The sequence below is a fragment of the Monodelphis domestica genome, chromosome 2 (genome assembly GCF_027887165.1).
Source record: "Monodelphis domestica isolate mMonDom1 chromosome 2, mMonDom1.pri, whole genome shotgun sequence".
Classification (NCBI taxonomy): Eukaryota; Metazoa; Chordata; class Mammalia; order Didelphimorphia; family Didelphidae; genus Monodelphis; species Monodelphis domestica.
The window spans coordinates 169,021,143-169,036,950 of NC_077228.1; the positions used below are offsets into that span (position 1 = coordinate 169,021,143).

The 15,808-nt window shown below is 44.1% G+C and overlaps 1 protein-coding gene across 1 annotated transcript; it reads left to right on the top strand.

The window, feature by feature from the left end:
- Nucleotides 1-6,757: 6,757 nt before the first annotated feature.
- ETV3L (ETS variant transcription factor 3 like) lies at nucleotides 6,758-14,744 on the top strand. Its single transcript, XM_056814820.1, has 5 exons — nucleotides 6,758-6,854; nucleotides 7,618-7,855; nucleotides 8,132-8,321; nucleotides 8,490-8,610; nucleotides 13,511-14,744. The coding sequence occupies exons 1-5, from the start codon at nucleotides 6,794-6,796 to the stop codon at nucleotides 13,987-13,989; spliced, it is 1,089 nt and encodes a 362-aa protein (XP_056670798.1). The 5' UTR covers nucleotides 6,758-6,793; the 3' UTR covers nucleotides 13,990-14,744.
- Nucleotides 14,745-15,808: the final 1,064 nt, after the last annotated feature.

The following is a 15,808-nucleotide window of genomic DNA, read 5'->3' on the forward strand; positions in this document are numbered from 1 at the left end:
TAGATCAAGCAAGGCAGAGAGTGAGGGAGAGCCATGGCAAGACAGAGAAACAGAAGCAGAGCTGAAGAGACCAAAAGAGGCCGAGGCAAGAGACAAGTAGAGAGTGAGAGACACACAGAGACAATGGGACTGAGAGGCACAGAATAAAGATGAAAAGGAGAGATAGGGAAGAAAACAGAAAAGAGGGAATGGTCTTGAGAAATTTGGGTGAAGGAAAAAGAGAGAAGGGGAGAAATGGGAAGAAGAATGGTGATGAGAGAAAGAAAGCAGAGACAGAAGACTAGAAAGCGAAAAGGAGAGAGGGGGAGAGAGACAGAAGGAGGGAGGGAGAGGAAGGAGGAGAGAAGGGGAGGGAGGGAGGGAGAAAGAGAGAGAAAGGGGGAGAGGGAAGAGAGGAAGGAGAAGGAGAGGAGGGGAGGGAGAGAGGGAGGAAAGGAGAGGGGGAGAGAGAGGAGGAGGGAGAAGAGGAGAAAAAGGGAAAAGGGGGAGGGAGAGAGAATAAAATGCAATGAAGGAGGAAGTGAGCCTATAAGTAAAAAACATCCCACTTGGGGGGGGGGGGGGAGACAGAGCACCTGAGAGGAGAGAGATCCTGAAAGGGACTGCTTTGTTGTCCATTTAGTCCATGAGGATGGCTATCCCAGCTTTCCCTCTAGGACCACCTTCCCTCCACTTCCACTCCCCAGGCCATGGAGATTGGAAGGGATTCTCTGGGCTTTGTGGAAGTGACTTTCTCTGTGACCTTCAGCCACCCAGCCTGGTGTGGGTTGGAAGGAGTGAGCTGGGGTGGAGGGTCTCGGTTTGGATTTCTGCTCCACAGAGTTACACAAACCTTTTAAATCCCAAGGCCCCCAGGGACCTGAGAGCAAAGAATCAGAGGAGTCAGCAGGGGCAGGGAGGAGGGAGGAGAAGGCTAAGAGAGGGAGGGATAGGCCCCAGACCAGCAAGATTGGGGGAAGTAAGTAGGAAGGAGCAAGAAACCTGGGGTAAGGCTGAAGAGAAGCAGTCAGGGATGGAAGGCAGTGATACAGGAGAGATGTCAAGTCCTGGATTTAGAAGAAATGGCTAAGTGGAGACAGTATCCTGCATACTGAAAGAAAATTCTGGAGAGAACTGGGCTTCATCTTGGGGATGGGGGAGGAGGGTGGCTGTGGTGGTGGTGGTAGTAAGGGCAGAGTGCCCAGTACTGCAGTGGGAAGGATATAGCTTAGACAGAAGAAATGACTTCTTGGTTGCCAGAAGTGAATGGAAGTAAAAGTGGGGTGTTTTTGTTTCTGTTTTTTAAGAGTGGAATTGGGGAAAGACAAACATAAAGCCAGAGCAAAACTGATACAGAGTAAAACAGCAAAACAGTCAAAGCCAGAATGATAACCTTGGATTTCAGTCAGGCCAGAAGAATCTCCTTGGATTTGGATCAGACCAGAAAAGGAACACTACATTAGGATTCCCTACCAGGTTGCCCAGATTTACCCTCCTGGAATTTAAACCCTCCCGCCCTTCCATCCCTTGAATTCTCAGGAGCTTTGGGTGGAGAAAAGGAAGAAAAGGACAGTCCGATCCCTACCCTAGAGTCTTCGAAAGGAAAAACTGTGGTTAGTTTGGGGGCCCCTAACCTCCTCCCCTCCTTCTCTCCCTCCCCTCACCAGCCCCTCTGGCTCTCCTCCCCTAAGCAGCTTTTGCTAATAGCATTAAGAGAGGTCTCAGGAGGGGCCTCCACTCAGGGCAGAAGATCAAACAGGAGGGAAGGGGCCCAGCCCCTAGTCCTCTAATCAGATTGGGGATTGGGAGGAGGTGTATAGTAGGGAGGGATATGGATCAGGAGAAGGGGGAGGGGGGGTGCCTGGGGAAGGAGGTTCATTTGTTCAATGCTAACAAGCATGAAATCTTCCCCAGGAGGCCTACCTCTTTTTCTCTGGGGGATTTTTCTGTCTCTCTTTGTCTCTCTTCCTCCATCTCTATTTTCCCCTGTGGGTCTCTCTCTCTAGAATTATACAATTTGAGCTGGGGAAAAAGGCCTCAGAATGTTTCTCTCTTTAGCTTAAAATGGTGTCTGTCCTGTCCTTCATGCTCTCTACCCAGGTCTGTATTCTATCTAAAGTTTCTTGGCTCCTTTCTTAATCAGCTTTTTTCACCTCTGTATCCTCTCTCTCTCTCTCTCTCTCTCTCTCTCTCTCTCTCTCTCTCTCTCTCTCTCTCTCTCTCTCTCTCTCTCTCTCTCTCTCTTTGCCTCTGTTTCTCTTACTCTTTCTCTGTCTCTGTCACTCTCTCTAACTTTCTGTCTTGATTTTCCCCTATCTCTGATTCTACCCAATCCTATTGTATGTGTGTGTGTTTTCAGTTGAAACAAACCTTGTTTTGTCACTGTACAGAGAAATTTTGTCTAATTTATCAAATTTGATCTACTTGATTAGATTATGAAGTCAATCCACTTCAATTATTTTTTTTTAAAAACCCTCTTTACCACCACCCCAAAATAAAGTGTTTGGTCTTTATTTCTCTGTCCATCTGTCTCTGATCTTGTGTATCTGTCATCCTCTCTGGGCTCCTATCTGTCCATCCATTTGTCTGTTCTTACTATCTGTCTCCTTCAATTACTTCCTCTTGTAAAGAAGGCATAATTTGACTCAAGAATTTCTGCAGAATTTCTCTCCATCCAGGCCTCAACCTCCCAGCTTCTCCCTCCCCTCTGAAGCCTCCTTCCAATCTTCCTCTGCCCTGATTGATTCATCAACTAAGTAGTCTGGTGAAAAAGACCTATGGGCTCAGAATTCAGTTCCAATCCTGGCTCTGACATGACATTTACCATTCACTCTTTGTGGCTCAGTTTCCACATCTATAAAACGGGGGCAATAATACTTGCACTACCTAGCTCACAGAGTTGTTGCAGGGAGAGTGCTTGTAAACTTTAAAGGGGTTATATAAATATGAATTGCTGTTCTGATTCATTATTTCTGCTCAGGATATCCTCTCTAGCTCCAAAGCTCCTATCAGAGCCCTGATCTTTATGACCATCACCATTATCCTCTTCTTCACTGTTATTATAATAATAACTTAATAGTCTTCGCTGTGATAGTAGAAGCTGATATTAACAGAAGAAATTCTTACTGTCATTGCCATGTATACGATGACATGATAATCCTCACTTCTTGTTGCCTCTCTTCTAGAAACATAGTAAACTAAATAAAGAGATTTGGCCCCCTCCTGCCTCGATCATTCACGATTAGGTTATGATCCTTTATGATTTATGGTTCTCAATACTCTCTGTGTGGCTCAGAACACTGAGATAGCCCTGCTTGCCGTGGCTGGAGGGGGGAATGATGCTGAGCTCATCATAACAGGGAAGAGCTTCTGGAGGAGGATGGGGGGCTGGGGGGAACAGTAAGGACAATACCAGGTTCCAGCTCTAGGATCATCCTTATGACTGACCAGGTTATATAGCAATGTACACCATTATCAACTAAGGAACGATTTTCCAACTTACAGGCTAGAAACTAAAATCCAGTCCTTGTTCAAGAAGGTCCCCCTGCTTTCCAATACTGCTCCCTCTCTAATCTATTCTCTACTCACTTGACATTAAAATACCTAAAATGGAATTCTAACCCGGTCAATCCCCTTCTCAAAAATCATACCTATGGCTCCCTATTGCTTTTGGGTTAAAACACAAACTTCTGAGCTCGGTGGGTATGAAAGTTCTCCCCAAATTGTTTCCCATTTGCCATTCTAGACATCTTATTCCTTTTCATAAATTCCATTATCTCCTAGACTAGTGTATTGGCTGCTCCTTGAACTTGGCTTTTCATTGAGGTCACACAGTTATTTGGTGGCAATATTGGACCTCAAATCCAGGCTTTAGTCCACTATACCATTCTAGTCTTCTCTTCTAGAAGAGGCTTCTTTATTCTGTGATTCTGAGGGAACCTAGTCAAGGTTGTCGTTGTTCGGCTATGATCAACTCTTTGTGACCCCATTTAGGGTTTTCTTGGCAAAGAGACTAGAGTATTTTGCCATTTCGATCTCCAAATCATGTTACAAATGAAGAAAGTGAGGCAGGCAAGGAAAAGTGACTTGTCCAGGGTCATACAGCTAGTGAGAACAGATTTAAACTTGGGTCTTCCTGACTCCAGGCCTGGTACTCTATCTCCTGTGCCACCTAGCTGCCCCAAAGAGGGGCTGATAGAGATAAAGGACTGGAGCTTTCATCCTAGGAGGTGAATTTGCATTTCTCCTTTGTAAATGTAGATTCTTAGCGTCTATGCTAGTGGCCAAGAAAAACACCATCAGATTCTTTAGAACCAAGGGAGAATCTGGGAAGGAAGACCTCAGCTGCTGAGGAAGTTAAGACCACTCTGTGAGCCTCAGTTTCCTCATTTATAAAATAAATTAGATGATCATGGCCCCTTCCAGCACTTCTAGTCGATGTAATTTGTGACTTTAAAACACATGAGTTCATTTTTATGTGTTTCAAGTACACACACACACACACACACACACACACTTTTTAGTTTGCATCTGGGATTTTATTTTTTTATTTTTTATTTTTTTAATATTTTATTTGATCATTTCCAAGCATTATTCATTAAAGACATAGATCATTTTCTTTTCCTCCCCCCCCCCCCCCCATAGCCAACTGGTAAATCCACTGGGCATTACATGTTTTCTTGATTTGAACCCATTGCTATGTTGATAATATTTGCATTAGAGTGTTCATTTAGAGTCTCTCCTGTGTCATGTCCCCTCAACCTCTGTATTCAGGCAGTTGCTTTTCCTTGGTGTTTCTACTCCCACAGTTTATCCTCTGCTTATGAATGGTGTTTTTTTTTTCTCCTAGATCCCTGCAAATTGTTCAGGGACATTACACCACCATTTATGGAGAAGTCCATTACGTTCGATTGTACCACAGTGTATCGGTCTCTGTGTACAATGTTCTCCTGGTTCTGCTCCTCTCGCTCTGCATCACTTCCTGGAGGTTGTTCCAGATTCCATGGAATTCCTCCACTTTATTATTCCTTTTAGCACAATAGTATTCCATCACCAACATATACCACAATTTGCTCAGCCATTCCCCAATTGATGGGCATCCCCTCATTTTCCAGTTTTTGGCCACCACAAAGAGCTATGAATATTTTTGTACAAGTCTTTTTGTCCATTATCTCTTTGGGGTACCGACCCAGCAGTGCTATGGCTGGATCAAAGGGTAGACATTCTTTTATTGCCCTTTGGGCATAGTTCCGAATTGCTGGGATTTTATTAGTGTGGGGAACTCCTGGTATGGAAATTCCCCTCCACTAATGCAGATAAACATAAATATTTTGTAGTCTTGGAAAGTTGTCTAGTACATTGAACAGATAATTGTGTGCTCTCATAGCTAGGAAGTATGAGAGACAGGACTTGAATCCTAGACCTTCTACCCCAAAGTGAGCTCTCCAGCCATTAAATCATGCCTGTCAGGTATCCATCTGGTGCCCATAATGGAAGATGGTACTATACAGTGAAAAGAGTCCTGGAGCAGACATCAGGAGACCTGAGAAGTAGACTCAACTCTGCTACTCATTGCCTTGGGCAAGTCCTTTTATAGCTCTTTAAGCTTTCTAAAGATAAAATGAGAAGATTGTACAAGTTCATCTCTAAGAATCTTTTCAGTCTAACACTTATGATACTAATTGGGCATTAAGTTAACCTCTTTAGAGAGAGAAAATGAAGGCAAGAATTATCTAATCTTCTGCCTTTAGACAGAATTGAGAAATTAGGCAAAATTTTCTATTGTATTGAAAGTTCCCAAAGAGACACCACAATGTGCCTTCCTCCTCTGTCCTAGCTCTTTTGTCCTTCTTTGCCAGAAAGTCTTTCTTGAGATCTAACCTCAGTCTTCTCATTGTATGGTGTATTTCCTTTTGTCTGCTCAGCTTTGGATCATGAAGCTCCTTTCCCACCTCCTCACCTCCATATAAATTCCATCTAGAAGGCAACTATTTGTAACATACATTTTCAAATCTCCCATCTGCCAACCATGGATGAATTCTATATCATTTCTTCTCTTCCCAGATTTATAAATTTTCAGGAATCTTTCTCCTCTAGCTTGTGTGTGTGTGTGTGTGTGTGTGTGTGTGTGTGTGTGTGTGTGTGACACAGTGGGGAGAAAAGAAACAGCCCTGCTATACCTCACCCTCCCTTTCCTATCCCCCACACCCCAAAGCATTGACTGTTTAAAAAGAGAATGTGAGATTAATTACATCTTCTCTTGTCTTCTGTCAGGAAAACCCTCAATCCCCTTAAGCCCTGAGTGGAAGGGAAGGGCTCTCTCTTTTTCTAAATCTCTTGATACTTTGGGGGTGGGGGAGTGGAAGGGGGACAGACGAAAACTCTGACTCTTTCCCCTCCCTACCTTCCTCCATCTATTTAAGTGACTAACATTCCAACCCTAGCACTGGGTCCTTTCTCAGAGTTATTATGGTATCCCAATCTGAGGTGTGGTCCCTGGGGAAATGAAGGAGTCATCTTGGCTCTGGTTATAGTTACCCACCTCTATTATACTTCCACTTTCTTCCCTTAATCTAAACTACCTTTAATTTCTTTCCCTCTGAGTTCTTCATTTCTTCCCTTCCACTTTTTCTTTCTTTCTTTCTTTCTTTTTTCTGTGTATCTCTCTATCTCTGATGTACACGATAGTTTTGGGGGTTTTCCCCCTTTCTCTGTTCCCCCCCCTCTATCTGTTCACCCTCTGTTTCCCTTTCTCACTTAGTCTTTCTTGCTTCCCAAGCCTTAGACAGAGAGCTCTCACCCCTAGGAGTGGACAATGCACTGCCGCTGTCTGGCTGAGGGTATCCCCCCAGTCCCCAGCTCCTACTGGATCTCAGGTAAGAAGCCTCCCAACCCATTACCACTCTTCTACAATATATCATCCCCCCCCAACCAGAGGAGCCCCTTTTTTCACCCAAATTCCCCTTTTCTTTTTTGAAAATATTTTAAAATACTTTTAATTTTTTAAATTACCAAGCATATTTTTTTCTCCCACCATTCCCCACCCTTGGAAAAAGAAAATCCTTACAACAAATAATAATAATAATAGCTAGCAGTTACATAGCATTTTAAGATTTTTTTTTTAATCCTTACCATCTCTCTTAGAAGCAATACTATTTATTGATTCCAAGGCAGAAGAGTAGTAAGTGTTAAGTGGCCTGCCCAGGGTCATACAGCAAGGAAGTATCTGAGGCCAGATTTGGATCCAGGACCTCTCATCTCTAGGTCTGGCATTCAATCCACTGAGCCACCCAGCTGCCCCATATTTTAATATTCTTAAAGTGTTTTACAAATATGATTTCATTTGATCCCCCCAACAACCCTGAGAGATAGGTACTATTATCCCCATTTTATAGATGAGGAAACTAAGGAGTTAGACAGGGTCACACAGCTAGTAAATGTCTGAGGTTGATTTTGAACTTGGTTCTTCCTAATTAGCAATGTCCAAAAATATATCTTACTTTGCATATTCATCCATCTCCAAGAGGCCCCTTTTTCCAGATCTCTACCCTACCCTCACAGGGAGGTTAGTCCCATTGAGGGACAATTGCTTGTGGGAAAGGACTGAGTAAGACCCCTTTCCCTGTCTCATCCCCACAGGTCTGGCCTTCCCAGACTGGGCTTACAAGGCAGAGTCATCCCCAGGCTCCCGGCAGATCCAACTGTGGCATTTCATCTTGGAGCTACTTCAGAAAGAGGAGTTCCACCATGTCATTGCCTGGCAGCAGGGAGAGTATGGGGAGTTTGTCATCAAGGACCCAGATGAAGTGGCTCGTCTCTGGGGCCGAAGAAAATGCAAACCCCAGATGAACTATGACAAGCTGAGCCGAGCCCTCAGGTGAGGAGGGGATAAGGATGGAGGGAGAGGGAGGGCGCCCTTAACCACACAGTTAAAGAAGAGGTCTAATGTCTAGTTTCTGAGGCTATCAGAGCTACAGGTTCTGACAGCTTCCTGTAGGGTTGTGCCCTTTGAGGCTGTCTATTCGAGCCTCCAGCAGTGCCTCAGTGCCTCAGAGATTTTAGGAGATGTGGGCAAAATATCTGGTGCCTGGAAGAGATAGGGCATCTTTGGCTCCTTTTGTTGTGTAGCTCACCTCAGCCTTGTCTTCTCCAGATATTACTACAACAAGAGAATCCTGCACAAGACCAAGGGCAAGAGGTTCACTTATAAGTTCAACTTTAGCAAACTCATTGTGGTCAACTATCCACTGTGGGACATGCGGCCCCCACCCCCACCCCCTCTGTTGCTGGGGACCCCAGGCATGTATGGTCCAGCCTTGGTGCCCATCGGCATGCAGAATGAGGTAGGCATGAAGACTGCTCTTCTCCCATCGTCCCCTCCAAGGGGACTCCTTATCCCCGTGTCATCCCAGCTACTTGTCCTCCTCTTCCTCCTTCTCCTTATGCCTGGCTAGTCCTTTCAGGTATTCTTAGAAAGCTGTCTCTGAAACCTTGATCCTCTCCCTTTCTAGCTCCTCCACACTGTTCTGTTCACCCATCGGGCAATTATGGAACAACTGGCTGGGCAGCGGAGTCCACAAAGCCCCCTAGACCCCACTGGGGATAAGAAGGGAAGCAGCAATGTTGACCATCGTGAGTAACTTGGAATCTTCAACTACAGGAGAAACTTAGACCCGAGGGAATCTTATTTTGGTTTGGTGGGGGGGGGGGGGGAGTTATTACCCAGAGTAAATGGCTACAAGGCCCTCAGAAGGCCCAGGTACTTGTTCCTCCACCATTCTCTCCCAATCCCACCTACTTCTATCAATTTTCATATAAAAAGGTGCCTTTGGTTATTCCCTGCTATGCTCCAGGACATGGATATCTGTCCTGTCTGTGCTAGGTTACAGAAAACTCTCTTCTCAGCCTCCCCAGCAGGCTCTTGGAACCTGGGCCCAGGTGAGTCTGCTGGCACAGTGGGTGTGGGACTATGTCAGGACTTGCATGGACATGTAGCCCAGAAACAGAGCTATACAGAGTTACTGGGCAGTCCTGCCTGTGCCCTCCCTGCCTCCCATCTCCCGAATCCTGGAAATGCCCTACAGCAGTTTAACTTCTCGATTTCCCAGTAGTTTAGAGTACCAGATAGAAAAAAAAATCCCCAACTGCTCCCTCACCAGGACTCCAGCGGTTGTTTTTGAGTTTACAGCCATTCTCACCCACCCCTGCCGGCCACAAAGGGAAAATGAGGGCATTATCCTCTCCAATCTTCAGAGCAGCTACCTCCCTGAGCTCTGGGGTTCTGAGCTGTGGTTGGTCTGGGGAGAATCCAGCTCTCCCCTCTCTTCTCCCCTCCTGAGAAAGGAGGCTACTCTGGGGTCAGATGAACAGCCTGGGGGAAGGTCATCAGGGGCAAGAAATCATTCTTCCAGTTGCACTGCTTTAATGGGCTTTACTTATAGCAATGCCAAGAGAGGTCCAGTGTCACTGTCCTCATTTTACAAATGAGGAAATGGAGACTACGGAAAGTTAAACGAGCTTGCTTATAACAAAATAGAGAAAGAAGAATGTTGAATTTTTTTATTCTCTTGCCCCTGGAGCTATGATAAAGCATTGTGCTTCATCAGATCTTGAGCTAGGATGGCCTCTAGAAATTGGCCCTTTTTGTCTAAAACTAGGATTAACTTTCCAGTAAGGGTTCTTGAAAACCCTTTTGAGGGTATTTAGTGGAGTTTATAGTGATGTGAATGACAACTTTTGAAATTACATTTCCATACAATTCAAGCATACCTCTAGAATTCCAAATGAATCATATAATCTTCAGGTCACCCAGCTAGGACATGGTGGAGGCAGGGTTTGAGCCCAGGTGAACTCTAATTAAATTAAATTCCTTCTTCCTTCCTTCCTTCCTTCCTTCCTTCCTTCCTTCCTTCCTTCCTTCCTTCCTTCCTTCCTTCCTTCTTTCTTCCTTCTTTTCTTTCTTTCTCCCTCTCTCCTTACCTCTTTCCCTTCCTCTCTCCTTCCCTCCCTCCCTCCCTTCCTTTCTTCTTTCCTTCCTTCCTTCCTTTCTTTCTGTCTTTCTTCTTTTCTTCCTTCTTCCCTCTCTCCCTCTTTCCCTCCCTCCCTTACTTTCTTTTCTTCCTTCTTTCCTCTCTCCCTCCCTCCCTTCCTTCCTCCCTTCTTTCCTTCCTTTCTTCCTTCCTTCCTTTCCTTCCTTCTTTCTTCCTTTCTCTTTCTTTCTATCTTTCTTTTGATCTGTCTTCTTTTCTCTCTTCCTCCCTCTCTCCCTCCCTTCTTTCTTTCTTTCTTTCTTTCTTTCTTTCTTTCCTTCCTTCCTTCCTTCCTTCTTTCCTTCCTTCCTTCCTTCCTTCCTTCCTTCTTTCTTCCTTTCTTTCTTTCTTTCTTTCTTTCTTTTTTTCTTTCTTTCTTTCTTTCTTTCTTTCTTTCTTTCTTTCTTTCTTTCTTTCTTTCTTTCTTTCTTTCTTTCTTTCTTTCTTTCTTTCTTTCTTTCTTTCTTTCTTTCTTTCTTTCTTTCTTTCTTTCTTTCTTTCTTTCATCTTAGAATCAATACTGAGCATTGGTTCCAAGACAGAAGAAGTGGTACCAGCTAGGCAATGGGGGTTAAGTGACTTGCCCAGGGATACACAGCTAGGAAGTGTCTGAGGCCACATTTGAACCCAGAACCTTTGTCTTCCAGGCCTGACTCTCAATCCACTGAGTCACCTAGCTTCCCCTCCCCCAACCACACCCCATAACACTTGCCTAGAGGGACAAAATTGTTGGGATGCCTGGGAATGTGGGCTTGGTAATGAATAATACTATTATTATTATTATTATCATTATCATCATTATTTGTAATCATCAAAGCTAACATTTATATAGCACTTTAAGGTTTACAAAGTACATTATATAGATTATTTCATTTGATCCTCATAACAGTCCTAGAAGGTAGGTACTATTATTATCCTCATTTTGTTGATGAGGAAACTCAGGCTCTAAGAGGTTAAGAAATTTGCTCAAACAGTATTTGAACTCAGGTCTTCCTGAACTCCAGGTTTAGAAAGCTTTGGAATGACCTAGCTACATTAGGAAATAGACCCTAAGGGAATGTTTGAGATAGGGATGTCTATCCCAGCCCTCTCTGTTGACAACTGAAGAACCAAGAGGAAATATATTGGGAGGAGGAAATATAGACCTTGTCTTCAGGAAGCTTGCAAGATGAAGGGAGAGATAGGTTATACTCCTCCCCAAAGGGCATATACAGAGACAGACAGATAAGGGCATGTGGTTCTACTGCTAAAAAGAGCTTTAGATCTCAAGTTGGCAAGATGGAGAGGAGTTGGAGAGCAGAGATGGTGGAGGAAGTCAGTGGGACTGGGTAATCAGAGTGAGAGACTGTGTGACATTGTATAAAACAAGGACCATTACCATGGATTATTTTATCCAGCAAAAACAGTTTGGGGTGGGATGGTAGCAACAAAGAAGATGCTCCAACTGAGGGTTCCATGCTGCTAGGAGATGCCCTAGGGCAGCATCCTGAAGCTATATGAGAGTTGAGTTCATTGAATGTTCATTGAAGACCAGGGAAGGACCAGAAGGCATGGAGGTGGCAGTCTCTGCACTGCTGATGGGAGGAAGTACTCCATCTCCCTCAGATGTTGGCAGCCTGGGGCAAAGTCCTTGACACTGTGTTCTCAGTATGGTTCTGGTAGAAAGTGCACAGATCTGGACATCAGTAATGTCCCAGTTCTAGCCCCAGCTCCAAGGTTACCGAACTAGGATGTGTTAGAGGCAGGATTTGGGCCCAGTTGAGTTCTGACTAATTGGTGCTATGATATTGGACAAGTCAAATGAAGGGGTTGAACATCATATCTGAAGTCCCTTTTAGAACTAATAAATAATCCATGTCATGTCATTTGCTATTTTAAGGCCACATCCAGAGCTAACACTATGCTTTATGTTCCAACATTCTATGTTCTTAGGACATTCCAGCTTTGACATCCCAGGATGCTATGATAGGGCTAGAAAAACTAACTTTCTTTTTCCTGGGTACAGTTAGATGACTCAGTGGGTTGAGAGTCAGGTCTAGAGATAAGAGGTCCTGGGTTCAAATTTGACCTCAAATACATCCTAGCTGTGTGACCCTGGACAAGTCACTTAACCCCCATTGCCAAGCCCTTGCCCCTCTTCTGCCTTGGAACCAATACACAGCATTGATTCTAAGGTGGAAAGTAAGAGTTTTCAAAAGAAAAAGGACCAACAATGTGCTTTGTAAACAAAAATATGCCAAATAGCTTTTAACTTATCAAAGCACTATCTCATTTGTTATATTATTCAATAAATATTTTGTTAACATTAATAATTTTTCAAACAAGTCTTTTTCTGTGACCTTACTTAATGCCTTTACAATAACTCTTCTAAGTTGGCAAGGTAGAACTGGTATTATTATCTCTTGAGAACACTGAGGTAGAAATAGGTTAAATGACTTGCCAGAATGCTGGAATTACAGAATAGACACAAATACAGACCTGAAGATTGTAAGCAAGGTAATACCAGGAGAGACAAAAAGAGTGATGAGGTTCAGGAGGAAGAAGAAATTGAGAGTAGAGACTTTCACAGAATCATAGAATTAGAGATGGAAGGGATCTTAGAGATCATACAATTCAACTGCTTCATTATAGAGGTGAGGAAAACTGAGGCTCTGAGAGGTTGGTAACTTGCCCAACATCATACAACAAATAATTAGTAATTAGATATTCAAACTCAGTTACTTTAGCTTCAAATATGGGACCCCCAACCTTTCCCCCATTTATTTATTTATTCATTCGTTCAGTGATTTATTTATTTTTGCATCATGGACCCCTATGACAATCTGGTGGTTTCTAAAAATAATGCATTGAAACTCTCAAAAGAAAACACAAAGGAAACTAATTATATTGAAATATAATTATCCATGTGGGTAGGTGGCTCAGTGCTCAGTGGATAGTCAGACCTGAGGATGGGAGGTTCAAATCTGGCCTCAGACACTTCTTAGCTGTGTGGCCCTGGGCAAGTCACTTAACTCCCATAGCTTAGCCCTTACTGCCTTAGAACCAATACTTAATATCAAATATAAGACAAAATGTAAGGATTCAAAAAAGGAAGGAAGGAAGGAAGGAAGGAAGGAAGGAAGGAAGGAAGGAAGGAAGGAAGGAAGGAAGGAAGGAAGGAAGGAAGGAAGGAATTTTTTTCCCATCCAATTTTTTTTTTAAATCCTTACCTTCCGAATTGGTTCCAAGGCAGAAGAATAGTAAAGGCTAGGCAATGGGAGTCAAGTGACTTGCCCAGGGTCACACAACTGGGAAGTGTCTGAGGCCAGATTTGAACCTAGGACTTCTCATCTCTAGTCCTGGCTCTCAATCCACTGAGCTACCCAGCTTCCCCCCCAATCCAAATTTGAAGCCTCCTCACCCCTAAAATCTAACCATGGGTCTTTAGACTTCAGTTTAAGAAGCTTTGCACTATACTAAGTTGTTCCCTCCTTCTGACTCCCTTTTCCCCCTTCTCTCTCTAGGTCTTGCTTCTCCCCAAGCTCCTTGTCTGCTGAGCCCCTGCTACCATTTCCAGAATGTCCGGAATGAACTCCCACCTCTCGCAGCTTTTCCCCCTCCTCTCTCAACTCCCCTTCCAAATGACTGGCCACGATTCTCAGGGCCCTTTCTCCCCACTACCCTACCAGAGCAGCAGACCCCTGGGCCCTCTAAGACTGATCCACTATTTGCTGCAATGGGATTACCCACTGGTGGAAAGGTTTTCCCAGGGTTTCCCCTGCTGCCTGGGATGGGATCTGGGGCAGGAGATAGGTTGAGGTTTCTATCCCTGAGATCTGAGGAGACTGATGTAAAGCAGGATCTGGGGGTAGGAGGGAAAGGATGCCAGGGTCCTGGGCTAGATTTCCCTTCTGAAGTACCTAGACTCAAAGCTAGGGAGAAAAATCATGCATCCCCATGTGTGGAGACCTTCAAAGCTATGTGGTCTTTGGATCCTCCTTAACTGGGAGGTGAAAGATGAAGCTTTTCAAACCCCAGGATTTTGCTCTGTCCCTCCTTTACTATCTCACTTTCTTCCTGGGTCTGCCTCACCCCAGCCCAACCCCACACCGATTCAACCTCACATAGGCACTGAACATGGGTTTAAATTGAAGTAGAAGGGATTAAAGTCAAGCCTAAAGAAGGGGAAATGATGAAATATAATGGGGATCCCAGGTGGGAGGGCAAAGGTTTGAGGATAGATAGCAGTGAGGGCCAAGATCCCTCTCTTCATCAAATGGGGTGGGACCACTGAGACAGACTATCTCTGATCCTTCAGCCAAAGAGCTCATCAGTTCAAGAGGCCTGGCTTATTCAAACTCCTCCCACCCTCTCCACCCCTTATCTCATGGTCTATGTGTGGGAGAAGGAGGGGATAGGAGGAGGTTCCTCTACAAGAAACTCCCCAGTTTTCCAACATTCTCTCAAAGGGTTAATCAAAAGGTTAAGATTAGGTTGGGGAGGGAGGAGGGACCCTAGATGTTCCCAATTTTGCAGTCAACTCATTCTTATCCTGTCATAAGAGTGACTAAGGCCTCCCCATTTCCCCAACCCTAGCATGTTTCCACGTTTCTTTAGCTCCTTCTCAATGTCCTCCCTTTCCATTAAGTGCAGTGGCTCTAGGGTCTCTGGTTCTAAATGGACAAATTCCCGTCTGCCCCTGGACCTCTTCTAAGCTGTCACCCACCCCACTGTGGTGAATAAAATGCTTTTGACTCAGAATGTGCTCTCAGCCCTCCTGACTTCTGCTGTCCTCCTCTGTGTGTGTGCCCTGAACACCCCAGGTTCAAACATGACTCCTACTTCCCTGTTTCACCTGAATTTCCTGAATCATCTGAGGAAGTGCCTGCTTTCTTTGGTCTCTAGAACCAACCACAGCCTGCTTAATCATGGGTAGAGAAAGAGATCTCTGTACTGGAAAGGGATCTTGACTTCTAACTCAACCTAGATTTCCCCATTTGGAGGACAAGAATGGAAGCTATGACCTACAGCTGGAGTTGGCTTTGAATTTCTTAATGGGACAAACATCTGGTGGTGGAGTACTTACAGATGCCTTCTCCCTAGGCTAGATAACAAGGCTTGAGAACTGATCCCTTATTACAATATCAGCAAGTATGAAAACTAAATCACAAAGTCAGGAGCCTCTCTATCTCCACATCTCTGCCCCTTTCAGCCATTCTGAGAAGTCTATGGACTCTTTGAAGATATTCAAGTACATCTTCTTTCTTAAACTCTTATCTTCCACCTTAGAATCAGTACTAATTATTGGTTTCCAGGCAAAAGAATGGCAATTGGAGTTAGGTGACTTGCCCAGGGTCCCTTGGCTAGCTAGGAAGTGTTCTAGGCTAGACCTAGGACCTTTAATCTCCAGGCCGAACTCTTATCCATTGAGCCACCTAGCTGCCCCTGTTCAAATACTTTTGATTCCTTTCTCATAGAACCCATTTGTAGAGGATGTAATTCTATGATTTTCTAGGATCAGCTAGATAGAGTTGAACCTAGAGCAAGTAAGACCTGAGTTCAAATTTGACCTCAGACACTAGCTACATGATCCTGGGCAAGTTACTTTGCCTCTGTTTGCCTCAGTTTCCTCAACTATAAAATGGGGCTAATAATGGCACCTATTTCCCAGGGTTGTTATAGGGATCAAATGAGATAATAATTGTAAAGTCCTTAGTATATAGTATATAGTACCTGATAGACAATAGGAGCTATATAGTCACTATTATTATTAAATGATATATCTGAATTTATGCCCAAAGAGTTATAAAACTGTAAGTACC